The 15,417-nt window shown below is 42.4% G+C and overlaps 1 protein-coding gene across 7 annotated transcripts in view; it reads right to left on the bottom strand.

Moving 5' to 3' along the window:
• Window positions 1-15,417, bottom strand: part of KCNH5 (potassium voltage-gated channel subfamily H member 5) — a 523,150-nt gene that overhangs the window by 211,463 nt on the left and 296,270 nt on the right. For 5 of the 7 annotated variants that reach the window (XM_083167681.1, XM_083167680.1, XM_083167679.1 and 2 more), the window contains one exon: window positions 3,410-3,445. The exons of the other annotated variants lie outside the window; for them this stretch is intronic. In XM_083167681.1, the coding sequence (XP_083023807.1) occupies window positions 3,410-3,445 (36 nt within the window). The remainder of the gene's footprint in view (window positions 1-3,409; window positions 3,446-15,417) is intronic. 7 annotated transcript variants of the gene reach the window in all.

Genomic DNA, 15,417 nt, shown 5'->3' on the forward strand with positions numbered 1-15,417 from the left:
AATCTAAGAACAGTGGGATCGATGGTATGAATCAGTGATAAGGGAGGAGAAGTGAGCCAGAGGGAAAATGGCCCATGGCAACCAATCAGCCCTGAAGTAACATCTATAATTTGCATAATATTAAATTATACTGAGCAGCTGATTGGTTGCCATGGGCCACTTCTCCTCTGGCTCACTTCTCCCCCCTTATCACTGATTCATACATCTACCCCACAGTTTTAAGTTGCCAAAACAAAAATCTGATGGGCATTATAAAATGTATGAAAATCAATGTACTTATCTTTAATTATGAGGCGTTGTAAAGGCATTTCTCTGTTTGAACGCAATACACTAAAAAAGGGCCAGCAGAGCAAAAAATACAAGTTGTTCTAATTTAAAAATGCATGTCATGACGCATATATTATAATACAATTTTTTTTTTAAGTTGTCATGGTCTCGTATGATAGTAAAATTAGGTCAGCATCATCCAAAATCTCCCATGACCATCTCTAATTGGTTCCCTGGGGCGCCATTTAAAAAACTTACAAATGGGTTTCTTGTTTCACCAAAGGGGAATACAATTTAACTATTCACAATTAATTATTTCCACCAAACATTTTCTCAGAATAAATTCTAAATGCCAACAATGTATATTTTTCATGGCAAATTGTAGCATTTACAGATAAAGAATACTAAAATTGGTTGGCCCTTTAAATCTTACTGCAGAGTTGAGTGACAGGACACGAGGTTAGTCTTGACCTAGAATAAAAATATTGCTACACGCTGTCACTACATCTACTATAAAAATTGTAACATTCAAAAGTAAAATACTGTAAAGCTTGTACAAATTTCCTAAAAATAGCATTTATCTTGTAATTGTAGAATTATCACCATACGTTATACAGATACAGTATTGAAATAAAATGCCTTGAATGACCTGTGTTACAAAATACTGGGCAGGATTTAAAACTAAAACATCTGCCTGGGATTCAAGCTTACACAGGCTTATGTTCTGCAAAGGTTAAAAATGTGCTTGTACAGTATTTTGGGTCCTAGAATAGGAAGACCAGATTCAGGTACATTTTACTACTCTATTAAATGTAATTAGCATAAAATAATCCATAAAAAATGAGTATTCATGTCTACTCTTTGTTACAGAGTTGTGACTCAATAATTTGTCTGCTGGTAGGGAAACGTAGAAATTTGCCAATAAAACAGCTTGTTTCGATAAAGATCCTTGATAAAAATAATACAAAAACCTGGAATTTCCAGGATTAACATACAGGAGTGGAACCAAAATATTATTAAATATTTCTGTAGCAACAGAAAATGGTTTCCCACTCGTATTTTAGCATTCAGCTTTGTAACACAAGTGAATCAAAGTGTTTAATTTTCAAACAATTGCCACTTTATTTCAATTCCGGATTTGTTTTAACAACAATGGCGCTGTAAGAAGCCGATTTTAAAGCATGGAATACATGTATTAAACATGGTATTCCTTTCCTTATTTTTGTTATGATCAAGCTTTAAGGTCTAGTTTGGTAAACCTTTTAAATGTATTTGCAATATATTTGTGCTTTAAAATGGCTTGCAGCAAAATGAAGGCACATTTCTAAATAATTTTTGTTTTGTAAAAAAAAATTATAATGGGCTATAACGTAATGGGTAAGCGTGCAAATGAACATGTGAATGAGGAAATTAAACACAATAAAGTGCTTAAGTTATTAAAATGAGATTATGGCACAAGGGTAGAGAGGGGAGGGGAATTGGAGATTGCATATATTGTAACACGTTGGGTATCAGCCTGTACACTGTTCACAGGATAATCACAATGAGTTTGGAGTTTTAATATTTCTATTGATGATGACGTTACAACACGGAGAACACTACTAGGACAAAATATGTGTTACTCTACATTAAGGAACACTGTCTTTCCAATGATTTCAACTTTGCCTTGCTCCACTAAGAGCCAACAGAGAGCCTGGTCAGTACTATTAGCAAAAGCAACCAAGCAAATGTAGACCGCAGTGCAAAATATACTGCAGGATATAGCATTAATCTTGGTTTTGACATGATAAAAATGTGTCTGACACAGTGCTGCAACTAGACTGTCCCATATACGGTGTACTGGGACTGTCCTGAAATGTATCTCAGCTTCAAACAATACCATGATCCACCTTTTACTCACACAGGGTGACATGCTATGCCTTGAAAGTGATAAAGTACCAATCAGCATCTAACTGCCATGTTATAGGCTGGGGTTGAAAAAGGGCAGCTAGGAGCTGATTGGCTGATGCTTTTATCACTCTCCACTTTATCCCTCCCCAAGGCTGTAGTTCATCTGACACTCTGTGAGCTCAATTATAAAGTAGGAAATGACTAAAAGGGAGTGGCCATGTAAAAATTTAAATAAGTAGTAAGTTTGTATTGATTTTAAAAAAATACTAATTTTATTATTACATAATAACACAACTGCACTAGAACAGACAATAGCTGTATAAAAACTTAAATATGTTAAATTTTAAATAGCGTTGCCTCAGCAGAGAGGTATAAAAATACAAGGAGCACAACTACTAATGTAGGGTATACTAGTGTTCTTTCTAACACCCTGCACATTTCAAAACATGTGCAGTTTCTCTCTCCTGCCTGGGGTGTCGCTGTCTGATATGATGCTTCTAGAATAGACTGGTCTGTATCTACGTGTAAAGATACAGATTAGAAACAGCAAAGCAGAGAGTAACACCCCAGGCAGGAGAGAGGAACTGCACAGGTTTTAAAAGGTGAAGGGGGTAAACATGAACACTAGGGCATACCTTCATTGTAAACCTAAGGTTGGACCAATTCAGTCCATAAGGTTGTAAAATGTGAGTAAGCATGGAGGATCTGAAATAGTCCATATGGACTATATATATTTCTAAAGCCATTCCAGATATGTCTTGCAAAAGAAAGACAGTGTTTCTTGCAGGAAGACAGGTACAAATCAATATGTCAATGACGAATGGTTAACATCCACATATTTAGAACCTCACAAGTGTATTATTCTGACAGTGACACATTAACATTTTGGATTCGAGAAGTTAGCTGGGATTCCAGTATATTTCTTGAAATTATTATAAATTGGTTTTAAAAATATCGATAAGAAATATTTTTGGGCAGGAAGAGTCACCCTAATGCAGAGGTTCCCAAATTCAGCATTTGCACTCCAGGTTTTAAGGATATTGATGTACAGTATAAGCACAGGTGACTTAATTAGTACCTTAGTCAATTTACTTTAACAATCTGGGCTCAAGCATGGATAGCCTTAAACCTGGATTGTTATGGCACAGTTTGGGAAACTCAGCCCTACTATATACTTGTGAGAAATAATCTCTACCAAAAGAAAATAATTACTACAGACCGTCAAAATACTACAGCAGCTACTGAGACTTACTTTGTGTGTTTTTTAGCGGAGTTGGTCCAAGGTTAGCTGTGTGAAAAAGAAGTCCCATTTTGTTTTTCTTTTTTGTTTTGCAAGAAACGAACGGTCAAATGAACATAAAAATGAATGACATACTCTACTGTCACGAATGTTCCCAATGGAGAAGACGTATATTAACAATGGTGATGCGTCAGCACATGATGTATGTAAGAAGCAATTTTTTTTGTTATTTGTACAATACCAGGTGAAAAAACAACACTAAATGACACACAGTTAAAACATGGTCATGTTTCAATAGACAACGCTTACTTTTCAAAGTTCAAAACAAAATGATGGACTGGAAAACAAACTCAGATCTAGAAGAGACCTAAGCGAAACGTACGTTAACATGACACGTGCTCTGCTTAAATATGCTAACAGTATTTGTGGCTGATTCAGGGGTCACACAAAAAAATAAAATCTTCGGTATCATCTATTTTCACATGAAAGAATAGCAGCAGATCATGTACTACCTAGAGTCACTGTGCTCTGCCCTGGGAGCCCGAGTGAGGGGGACTAAGGGTACAATATCCCCTGTGTCGTCATCCCCCGCCCCCAATTAAGCTATGCATGCCACCAAATATGGGGGGGGGGAGTTGCTTGAAGATGGGATGTAAGGCAATGTGAGATGTGGCTCTTTTTGTAACATTGGAGCAATTGGTAGTCCCATTCCATTTCTGCTCAGAACTGTGCTCAGTGTGAAAATACAGCTGCTTTGCTTGCAACCAACTCTAAGGGCCAGTTGTATTAAACTTCCAAAAGGGATAAAATGGAGAGTGATAAACAGCCACCCAATCAGCTCCTATCATGTTAAAAGCTGGGTTTGAAAAATGACAAGTAGGAGCTGATTGACTGGTTGTTAATCACTCTTCACTTTATCACTTTTTCAAGCTTGAACCCTAAATGAACCCCTCAGATGTTAAGCATCTAACTGGTTCATTTTGGCTAGGATCAGTGTCACTATTAAGCAATGCCTTCAGTTTTTTTGGTACTTGTGTACTAGCACGGCGTCCACGATATTTGGTTGCACGACATATAACTGCATCGCATCGCATTTCATACACCTGATGCACTGTGATGCGATGCGATTTAAACTTGTATAAGCCCCTATATGATGTTTAATTGTATAAGCACCCTAATGGGGGCTTACAATGTTAAATGCACCCCCACGCCACCCCCACTATGAACGTGAACCCGAAGTGTGGCGAGCGCAGCGAGCCCGCAAGAGGCGGCGGTACGCGTCCTATGACCTTTTCATACCCCCACTATCCACGTCGGCGTGGAGTTGATTTTATATAGTGTGGTGAGCGCAGCGAGCCCCACGAGGGGACGCGTATTACTTTACATGTATTCCGCGTCTGCTCGCAACGCTTCGGGCTTGGTGGCTCGCTGCACTCGCCACACTACATGAAATCAACTCCACGCTGGCGTGGATAGTGGGGGTATGAAAAGGTCGTAGGTCGATGGGCTGTGATGCGATGTACCTTTTTTTTTTTTTAAGTTGTGAATGGAATAATACTAAATGATGGGTTTTTTAAGACTCTAGGAAGATTATGGTGCAAGAACAAACATTGAGGCACTTTTCTTGCAGAGTTCCCGTTGGAAAAGCTAATTCAAACAAACTAATAAAAGGAATCTGAGTGTTTAATTTAATAAAAAAATAGAATTTGGCATGCCTTTACAGTCCCGGTATATCGTAGAGCTGACTGCTGGGGCGTCATCAGCCCTTAGTGCTCCCATTTTACCAAAATTCTGCTTGTAAAATGCAATGGTCTAAAGGATCACTGATCCCTGGGAGAACAGTACTTGCTCATTCACAGTCACCACATACTTAGCTCCAGTAGTCTAATATCTCCGTGAAGAGTTCTCTGCATATTGGTGTTTAGAACTTACAGTAACTGCAAACGCTCCAGTGCCTAAAACGTTGATATGTAAATGGGGCCCTTAGAGGGATACGTTCTAACTAATTATATTACTGCAACAAGATGTGAGAGGAATGCGTGCGGATAGAGACACAGGAAAGCACCAGAACGCATCTGCATTTGACCAAAGCAATATGGGTACTTATGTAGTATCTGGGCTGCCGATTTTTTGATTGTATGCCTTAAGTTAAGGCATACAATCAGATGCGATGCGATGCGATATCGCATCGCATACGACCATGCGATGCGATGCGATGACCCGATTTTACCATAGGATTCAATGTTAAAATGGACTGAGTCCATTTTAACATGGAATTCAATGGGAAAAAGGGGTCCTTTTCATACCCCTACTATCCAAGTGGGCATGGAGTTGGATATAAACCTGTGGCGAGCGTAGCGAGCCACCGAGCCCGAAGCGTGGCGAGCGAAGCGAGCCCCGCGAGGGGACGGTATTCTGTGTCCCCTCGCGGGGCTCGCTACGCTCGCCACGCTTCGGGCTCGGTGGCTCGCTACGCTCGCCACAGGTTTATATCCAACTCCATGCCCACTTGGATAGTAGGGGTATGAAAAGGACCCCTTTTCCCATTGAATTCTATGTTAAAATGGACAGAGTCCATTTTAACATTGAATCCTATGGAAAAATCGGGTCCATCGCATCGCATCGCATGCGATATGGTCGGGTGCGATGCGATGCGATGGACCCGATTTCAAAATCGGCAGCCCAGTTACTACATAAGTACCGCAATATGTTTTAACTTTTATTCAGTTACCTATAAAACTAATATACATAAAATTTGTGGAAAAGCATACACATCCACTCACGTGCAATTGCGGGGATTCGTTTAGTGGGTGGGGGATGACGTTCGCTGGGGCAGAGTTAACCTGTGCGCTAAGCAGTGAATATATACGCTGCCCAGCATACAGGTCTGAATCAATCCCTTCATTTCTACAAAAGAAAGTGACCTTGTTAATTTTCACACATTTTTGTAGAACTGAAGGGATAATGAACAGTGGCGTAACAATAGCGCCGTAGACCCTGCGGTGGTGGGGACTCGCCGAGTAACTGGAGGCCGGGGTCTGCAGGGGCTATTGTTATGCTGCCGCTACCTGCCTTATCCCGCCACTGCATCTTTACTCTTTGGCCAGGAGTCGGGAACTCAGATCTACTAGTCTGCGTCCCGGTGCTCCTCCTAGCTCCTTAGGTCAAAATGTCCATCACAAAATGGCCGCCCCCTTACAGCAGACAGTATTTTAAGATGCTAGAGGAGGCAGCGGCAGTCTCCATTAGCATCTTTAAAAATGGTCTGCTGTAAGGGTGTGGAGGGAGAATAGAATAGTGTGCCCGAAGCATGGCGAGGGCAGCAAGCAATGCGAGAGGACGCGGTACTCTGTGCTAGTGTCCATGTCGACTAGATCAACATTCGGGACAAAAAAACTGTAAAAACTCATGTCGACCTCTTGACTGTCAACCTTGCCATTGTTGACCTAATGCTTGTGTCCACATTCCAACCCTGCCTACCTATTTCAGGTAAAAACCTAAGGGCTGGTGACCTTCAGTGGTCAACCCAATGCATGTCAAACTAAATTGGGTCAACCCGTTAACCCATACCCATCCCATCAAATAAAGGTTTAGTTCTTCGACTATACCATCAGGCTTAAGCATCTGGCTACTTGGTATACAAGAATTTAGCCAGATGCTATAGCGTTATGATAAATCCCAAGAAAGAGTCAGGACAGAGGATGTGGACGTTCCATAATGGAAAAAAGGAAACCGAATGTATTGTACCTAGTCCTTCAGTTGACTTAAAGGCCCACTGTCTGCACACACACAGAATTACCACCTGGTCCATAGAGTGCAGAAGCCACAATAGTTCCTACTTCTCCATGACAGGTGCAGGTTCCCAATCTGATTATGGATCCTATGTTTGCATCTGTGTAATCTTCTCTCACTGACACTCCGATAACGCAGCCATAAGGCAGAATTGGCTTGGAATGTTTTCCAAGTCACCTCTCAGTCTCCACCCAGGAACTCATCGCTTTTCCATGACATTTCTGCCACCATGTGTCTCATTTGTAACAGCGGCCTCATGTGTATGCTCTACAGAATTTTGATGCACGTGCCCCTTGCCCCTTAATCTCATACCCTCTACTACAAATGCCCATTCAATGAGTAGATAGTAGTTGCATGCGGCAATGACCACTCTGTATATCTATGAGCAGGATGACGGTACAGGTATCTTAAGCCAAAAATAACTTGCCAAATATCAGGGAAAATGTGAACTATCAAAAATGGAAGCAAGAAGGACACCCAAACATAAATTAATATAGCTTAAGAAGCAGGGTCTCCAGCAGCACCTACATGCAAGAGGTTCCTGCTAAACCGCAGGAGACGGTGGTATCATACACTCAGAATAAATAATATCACCATAAACTAAAACTTTTTGACATTCCTTGCAAATAAGATTTCCCCCTCTGAGCAGCAAACGTTCCAGGTTGCATTCTATGAACAGTTCTCCTTTATTGGGTATTTGCACAGATTTTTTTCCTTTCGCTGCTCGTAGAAAAGCGCCTGATATTCCATTATGCAATATCATCATAATATAAATCCATTAGTACAAACCAGTCAAACACAGAGGATGTCAAGCAAAAATAATGAGCAGAAAGGGAACAAACACAACAGCCGCCTCTCCATTATTTTTTCCATGGATCCTTGCCATGTGCCTCATCACATCAACCATAGGCTGATCTAGAAGACAGAGGCACACTGCGCACTCAGCACATCGCTGGTAATTCATTGCCTATAAACTCAGCAAAATACATTATTTTGTATCGCTCTCCAAGCTGAACTAATATATGGCTTTCAGAAGATGACATTTACACACTAGCACCAAAAGATGCTATGTAGGTCATTATACATAATACAGATAGCTATGACATGTTCAGTGAAATAACAGCTATGGTCAGCGGTGGGCAAGAGTCATGTGAAATAAGTGCAACATTAATTGAACTCATTTAACCTTGACCCTGAATGCTTGCAAAGGATTTACTTACTAACTTCAGCAAGGGTATGTCTGGAGAAGGCAAGTGAGCGGGATGGTGGGTCTTATCCCCTGTGACATTCAGCAGTGGACTATGCTGAGAGCAGGGCCATTATCAGTCCATTCCTAGCGAATCGTGTCATCATGACCTCGATCCCGTCCTCCTCACATGTCAGCATTGGCCATACAGAATTACCCAGTTTCCCTAGAGCCTGAAGACCCTTCCCTCAAATTTGGGAGTCACTCACAACCGTCTCAATTTCAGCAGGACAGTCACGCTTTTCAGGCACTATCCAATAGGCATGTGGTAGTTTGTGGAACACTTTAGTACTAGCTTCAGAGCAGTAGTGACTGCTGGTGAAAAGTTGCCAATGCATCCATGTGGTGGAAGGAGAAGGGAAAGAGAGGACATCATAGACACTTTCAAATATATCAAGGGTTTTAACAAGGTCCAGGAGGGAAACATTCTACAAATATAGAGAAGTACTAGAACACGAGGACATGCAGTGAAACAGGAAGATGTTTGTGGTTTCTCTGCTGAGAGCTTTTTGTAAAAAGCCGGATAAGGGTTTCTGAAGTGAGGCTGTGAGAGAGAAGGTAGGGCTCTATCCAAGAGTTCCATTTTTGGATCTTTTGGGCTTCAGTCTGAGAGCAGCCACCAGTAAGAGTCTGATAGTGGAAAAATGAGACAAGACCTAACCCAGCTACTATCTGTGGAAAAGCCTGTTGTGAGACACTAGGGCAGATGTAAGTGCAGAAATGCACTTAACGCTGGTTAACTGGAGGGATTATGTTTTCGCCAATGTATTACTAGCGCACTTAATGTGCGCTAGTGACAGCCCGCTGAGTTATGCTAGGCGGGGCTGTCCCGGCAATCCGCCCCAGTGTTTAGCTCAGGGCTAGCGTTGTCCTATCCCCCACTGCAGGGACAATGCCAGCCCTGCTTCTGGCTTGGGCTGCGCTAGAGATCTCACAGTTTTAGTGAGATCTCGCGCATGCCCAGAAAGCCGGCGGGGGAGAGAAAAGTGCATCGCGCAAGCGCTGGATGCTGATGCTGATAGGGAGAGCTGTTCATGCTGGGCATAACGGCTCTCCTGATTGGCTGGGGGGGGGGGTCAATACATCTGCACATAACGGGTGCCCGCTTCTCCACCTTATGCTGGAGAAGCGGGACCCGTTGTGTACACTGTGATTTACACTGTCGGTACTGTGCAAACTGTGTTTGTGGTAAGGACATTAGGCATTTTCTCAGATCACCCAACTCAGCAATTATTTTACTGATTAAACCATTTAGAAGTGCCATTGACATATATTTACTTTAAATCAATAACTTAGGTACGCTTAATAGATAGATGCTATACCTACAGTATGTAAGTAACCGCTATGGATAACACAGGGGAAATCGGGTAATTGCCACAAACGTAAAGCATGGGCCTGTGCTTAATTTTTCTTTTACTACAGGCGTTTTGTAATGCATCGGAAAAATCCTACTAAGAATGAGGACATCCGCCTTCTATATCTATACTTGTCAGAAACATTGCTCTTTTAACTCCTTGCTTAAAATAAGGAACTTTAAGCAACAAAAGATTATTTAATCCCAGCAATAACTTTTTATAACTGTTCCGGAGGTGAACTTTTTCTTTTAGACTGAGAATTGTACAATTAAAAAAAAAACCTTTGAAATTCAGCAGTAAAAGTTCCATGACAGGCTGTACAAACTTTAAGTTATTGTACCTCGCTATCCTTCCTTTCCCAGAAGCTCTAGGGGAGTACTCAAAGGAATTCTCTGTCATTTATCTAACATTCCAGTACAGCACCATAAGAAAAAAAAAAAATAATTTAACACGTTGCCCCGGAGCAGGTGTCTTACAGCTGGGGACGTATGTTGCCCTATGGGCCATACAACTGATTAGCAGGAAGTCTGGAATGGCACCCAGTTGACAGTAGTGCAGCTTCAGTGCTGCCTGGAGCCTCCAAAGGCCATATGCACCCTACAGTGTGTAGGGATTTCCGGGCAGCTCTAATAACTTCTCCTGCTGGTGGCCTGCCTCCTCCTGTGATGGCACAGGTTATAGGGTGGGAATAGCACCTCACTATTCTGGTGCTGCTTCATGTTTGTTTGGTTTGGGCTCCAATATATTGGGGCAAAGGGCCTGTGCGCAAAGACGTTTGTGTTGCGTACTTTTAAAAACACTACTGGTTTCGATATTCAGTGTCGGACACATATACAGTATATGCCCCCTATGCCCCTACCTTTCTGGGTGCAAAAGAGCCATCTGAAATTGCTCGTCTCTGAATAGACCATCATTCCCTTTACATGCTCATGGAAAAAGTTATCTTAACTGCCAATCTCCCACATTTGGACAATTCCACCTAATGAGAAGCAAGTGGAGATCCAGTGAAGTTCCATGCTAGTCACAATAAACCATATAAGCCTTTGTGGATGAACAATGCCTAAAGTTCCCAATGTGGCCATCATGCGTGAAAATGGTGGATTAAAGACACGGAACACCCAGTTGTTCCTAAAAGCTATACAGCCTGCCCACCCAACCATCTTGATACTCTGTGCAGGTGCGATTTTTACAAGTATATTTGTTCCCCGAGGTAGAAATATGGGGGCAGATGTATCATAGCAGCGCTTATCGCGCCGCTATGATACTTCCTGCTTCGCCTCAATAGCGAGGCGAAGCAGGAAGGGACATCGACAAGATGTATTAACATCTTGTCTGCCGAAGCGGGGGAGCGTTAACTCCCCCCTTCGGCGATGTCCCTTTCTGGAGATAGCGCATCAGTTAATACTGATGCGCTATCTCCTGTCCCCCGGCCGGCCGCACTGGGCATGCGCGAGATCTCGCAAAAAACGCGAGATCTCCAGCGCAGCCCAAGCCAGACGCAGGGCTAGCGTTGTCCCCATAGTGGGGGATAGGACAACGCTAGCCCTGAGCTGGCGAAGCGGTCGGGGCGAATTAACGCCTTGAAGGCTGTTAATACATCGCCCCGGCCGTTAATCCCTGGGGGGGATTGCAGGGACAGCCCCGCCGAGCGTAACTCGACGGGCTGTCACTAGCGCACGTTAGGTGCGCTAGTAATACATTAGGGACAGACGTAATCCCCCCCAGTTAACCAGCGTTAAGTGCATTTTTGCACTTAACGCTGGTTAATACATCTGCCCCATTGTGTCCTGTAGGCTACCAGCAATATATACAGTCAGCAGCAGCAGATGCTCTACCCAAGGGCATAACTACCATAGCTGTAAGGGGTGCAGCTGCTATGGGGCCCAGGGCTGAAGGGGGCCCATCTTTGCTGTCTAACTAATATGTTTTACATACATTTATCACCATCACTTGCTAAATAGGGGGCCCTTACAAACTTTTGCTATGGGGCCTACTAATATCTAGGTACGCCTCTGGCTCTACCAGCCCAATACACAGCATGAGATCCTGGAAGACAGAGTGAATGTAAGCCTCCATACTATAGAAAAGCAACCACAATTAATCTGACCTACCCAGGGGTGGCAGGGAGTTAGGGTGACACATATTAATTACACAGGTTCTGTGGCTGGCTTTCACCTGGTTTTAAACTGCCACACCTCAAGACTCCATTTCACCTGGTTTTAAACTGCCACAGAACCTGTGTAATTAATGTGTGTCCCAGATAAAAGGGATGAGTTGGTCACCCTACAGGGAGTGGTGGGCACTATTTACCTGGGATTGTTGGAGGGGCCCTGCAATTGTCCCTTTCATCTGCTAAAGGGGAAAGTGTCCAAGTGGCTTGATGGTTGCTGTTTCAGAGTCAGTAATCAGAGGATGAATTGTACTCTATGCCATGCTCCGGACCCTAAACATTTGATGTCGATCCTTCCTCATCCATTCCATTGATATGCAAACAAAATGCAGAAGCAGACCAAAGCTTGCCTGCAATTTGAAAAGGAAAAAGTTAACCTTCTGGTTCAAGTTTTGTGTTCTCAAATTAAGCCCTTGATCTGCATGAGTCCCCACAAAGGAATGAAGTTAGAAACTTCCTGACATCATGGGAGTGCTCCTTCTAGAAAACCCTCTTCTTTTCCCTCTGTAAAGACTGACAGCAGAAATCCACCAATCAGAAAGGAGAAAGCTCCCAGTCCCAGCCAGGTGGGGCTGGGAACTGTAGGGGATGGAGAGAGATATAAAGAAGTACCCCCCAGGACCTAGATGTGAGTGTATACAGTTGTTTGTGCCTGGGGATGTGTGTTGTCCCATCTTAGCATCATCTGTGGATTGCTTCAGCTGTCATCTCTGGCCTATCTAGGAAGATTCAGAATGGACTTATCCATAACATTCTTGTTTGTTATTCAGTGTTTTTCTGATCATTCCTACTCCCTTGTGTTGTGGATTTTTGGATTTCTCTGAAAAAAGTTTACATTGACATTGTTTCATCGCAACTCGCTCCCACTGTGTGATCTCTCAGGTCACACCTGCCTACATTCCCGAAATGGCCAAGAGGCTCCCCAAAATCAGGTGGTACTTCTGGCCTCCCTGGAAAGGTGGAAAATCTTCTGGAGCCGACATACATTCGCCCATACCGCTCGCACCCCTGCACAATCCCCGACGCACCCATCCGCTTACCCAGTTAGTGGGCAGGTTGATTACCCAATTCAAACTTAACCCCATCATCGTATTCTTGCCCTGCTTTACAAATCCTGCAATATGTGCATTGTATCACAGGTCCATAATGACGCAATCCCACCCCCACGCTCCACCCACATTTGCTGAGGTGGCAGAAACAAATTCATGAAGTATGACTCAGGTACATGCGAGGGGTCATTGAAAAGTTTGTGGTCTAAGATAACTGTGCTATTTTTTTTACATAATCCCCTTGTAGATGTACACACATAGACCAGCAGTTGTGGAGCATACAGAACGCTGTCTACTAGAAGCCAGAATCTTGTACCCCCAAAAATTGATCAATAGCTTCAATAACATCATCGTCTGTGGCAAAATGGCGAGGTCTTTCTTAAGTGTGGGGCAGTATTCAGAGGTTGCCACATGAGGTGAATAAGGCTGGTGTTCAAGCAGTTGGAATCCATAATTCTGGATGGCAGTTACGGGCCATCAGTGACTTGTGAGCTGGAGCATTATCTTGGAGGAAGAGAACACCTCTTGCCAACTTCCCATGTTGATTCTTCTTCATTTTGTGTTGCAGCTTCTTCAAAAGTTCAGCAAAACATGTCCCGATGATAGTTCTACCCTTGGTAGTCTATAAACAGTACACCTTCTGCATCCCAAATGATGAAGGCCATCACCTTTCCAGCAGACAGTACTGACTTCCCCTTCTTTAGAGCCGGAGATCCCTGATGCTTGCATTGTATTGATGGTTCTTGAGTCTTAAGTTGGAAGAGATGCACCAAATCTCATCCATAGATACAAATTAATAACAAAATCACTCTCTTTGTACGTCTGGATCAACAGTAACAAGTTTTGGGACCCATTGAACGGAGATCACGTTCCTGTGAAAAACACAGATGTTTGGCTATGTATTGCTATTACAATATCATGTCATGGATTTTGTTAATGATTTCGTTCGTGTAATGGTAATGGGGATCAACTTCAAGAATCTCCCTTACTCAAATGAATTCTGCTGGCCAATTCTTATCCATGCTTTAAAGGAGGAGCAGCCTCCCCTAGTGTCAGAACCATGTCCTCACGGATCTCTGTCAGTGTTAAACCATTTTTGACGAGGTATCGGATGACTGCACGATGAACAATTAGGTAAAAAAAAAAAATTTAATCTGTCATCCTGTCCATTTTAAATGTCCGTAATAGAAAAACAACAACAGTTATTATCTTGACACTTAATATGTAATCCTAAAAGAAGTTAAATTTTTTATGTGAAAATAAGACCTGGTATACTGTACTGTATGCTTCAAATTCTTTAATGGGGACAACATGCACATTTTCAATATAAGTCCTATTAAAATGTTTTTTTTTCTTCACCATACTAAACATGCCACTAACCAGGCTACACTGCAGGTGAAACAGATTTAAAGTTTAGAACATACGTCCCCTACCCTCCCAGAATAGCCAGGAGGCTTCCTAAAATCGGGTCCTAGCCCCCCCGGAAAAGTGGCCAAGTCCCCCACTTTCCTCGGATGTCCCCCACAGCCCTGACTCAGACAACAGAATACAAGTAGGCGGTCTGAGGGGAACCCAATGATCCAATTCGGGATGAATAGATTGTAAGCTCCACTGGGGCAGGGACTGATGTAAATGTGCAAATATTCTCTGTACAGCGCTGCATAATATGTGTGCGCTGTATAAGAAACTGTTAATAAATAAATAAAACAATATAGAGAAATGCAATGGTTAAACATTCTGCCGTGTAACGGATGTGCACCTGCCTGCACTGTAACTAGCTTCTCCTTTGCTCGCTGCATTCAAGATCAATACAGCCCATTATCTTACATTGTTTTTACATACAGCACTTTGTAAGTTAACAGTTCATCAATAATTTACAAGACAACCCTATAAGTGCTGTAATCCTGTGATATTTATATTTTATTCATTTCCGTTGTAAACAAACAGGTGAATACAGTACTTTGGCCATAATAAACTAATGGCAGACCTTTAGCTCTTACTGTGATAAATTATTTATGGTTTTAAGCATATATTACTAATTATTACACTAGCTTGTAGAAACATGGTATATCTATAGCTACATAAGTATAAGTGAACAATGTGTGTGTGTGCTGTGTATGGAGGTTCCACAATAACTCTGGAATGCTTTAACTAATCGTCTTCAAACTCTGCGCACTATCTTATCTTCTTAAGAAAAAATCTAAATTCTAACATGGATTTCATTGGACGAGCTCTTAAGGTTGTTATTTCTGACTGTTCCCCAGTCACTTAATTTTTCTCTTGATTGTTTGCTTATTCATTGAGGGTTTTCGGGATCTTCTGTGCCTACTGCAGCAGCTCCTGCCCTGCTGTGGTTGGGTAGGGTAGGTGGATAGTTGAAAAATTGGTCTTCCTGCTGCAGCCACCTC

This window comes from Crinia signifera, chromosome 12 (assembly GCF_055691185.1).
Source record: "Crinia signifera chromosome 12, ASM5569118v1, whole genome shotgun sequence".
Classification (NCBI taxonomy): domain Eukaryota; kingdom Metazoa; phylum Chordata; class Amphibia; order Anura; family Myobatrachidae; genus Crinia; species Crinia signifera.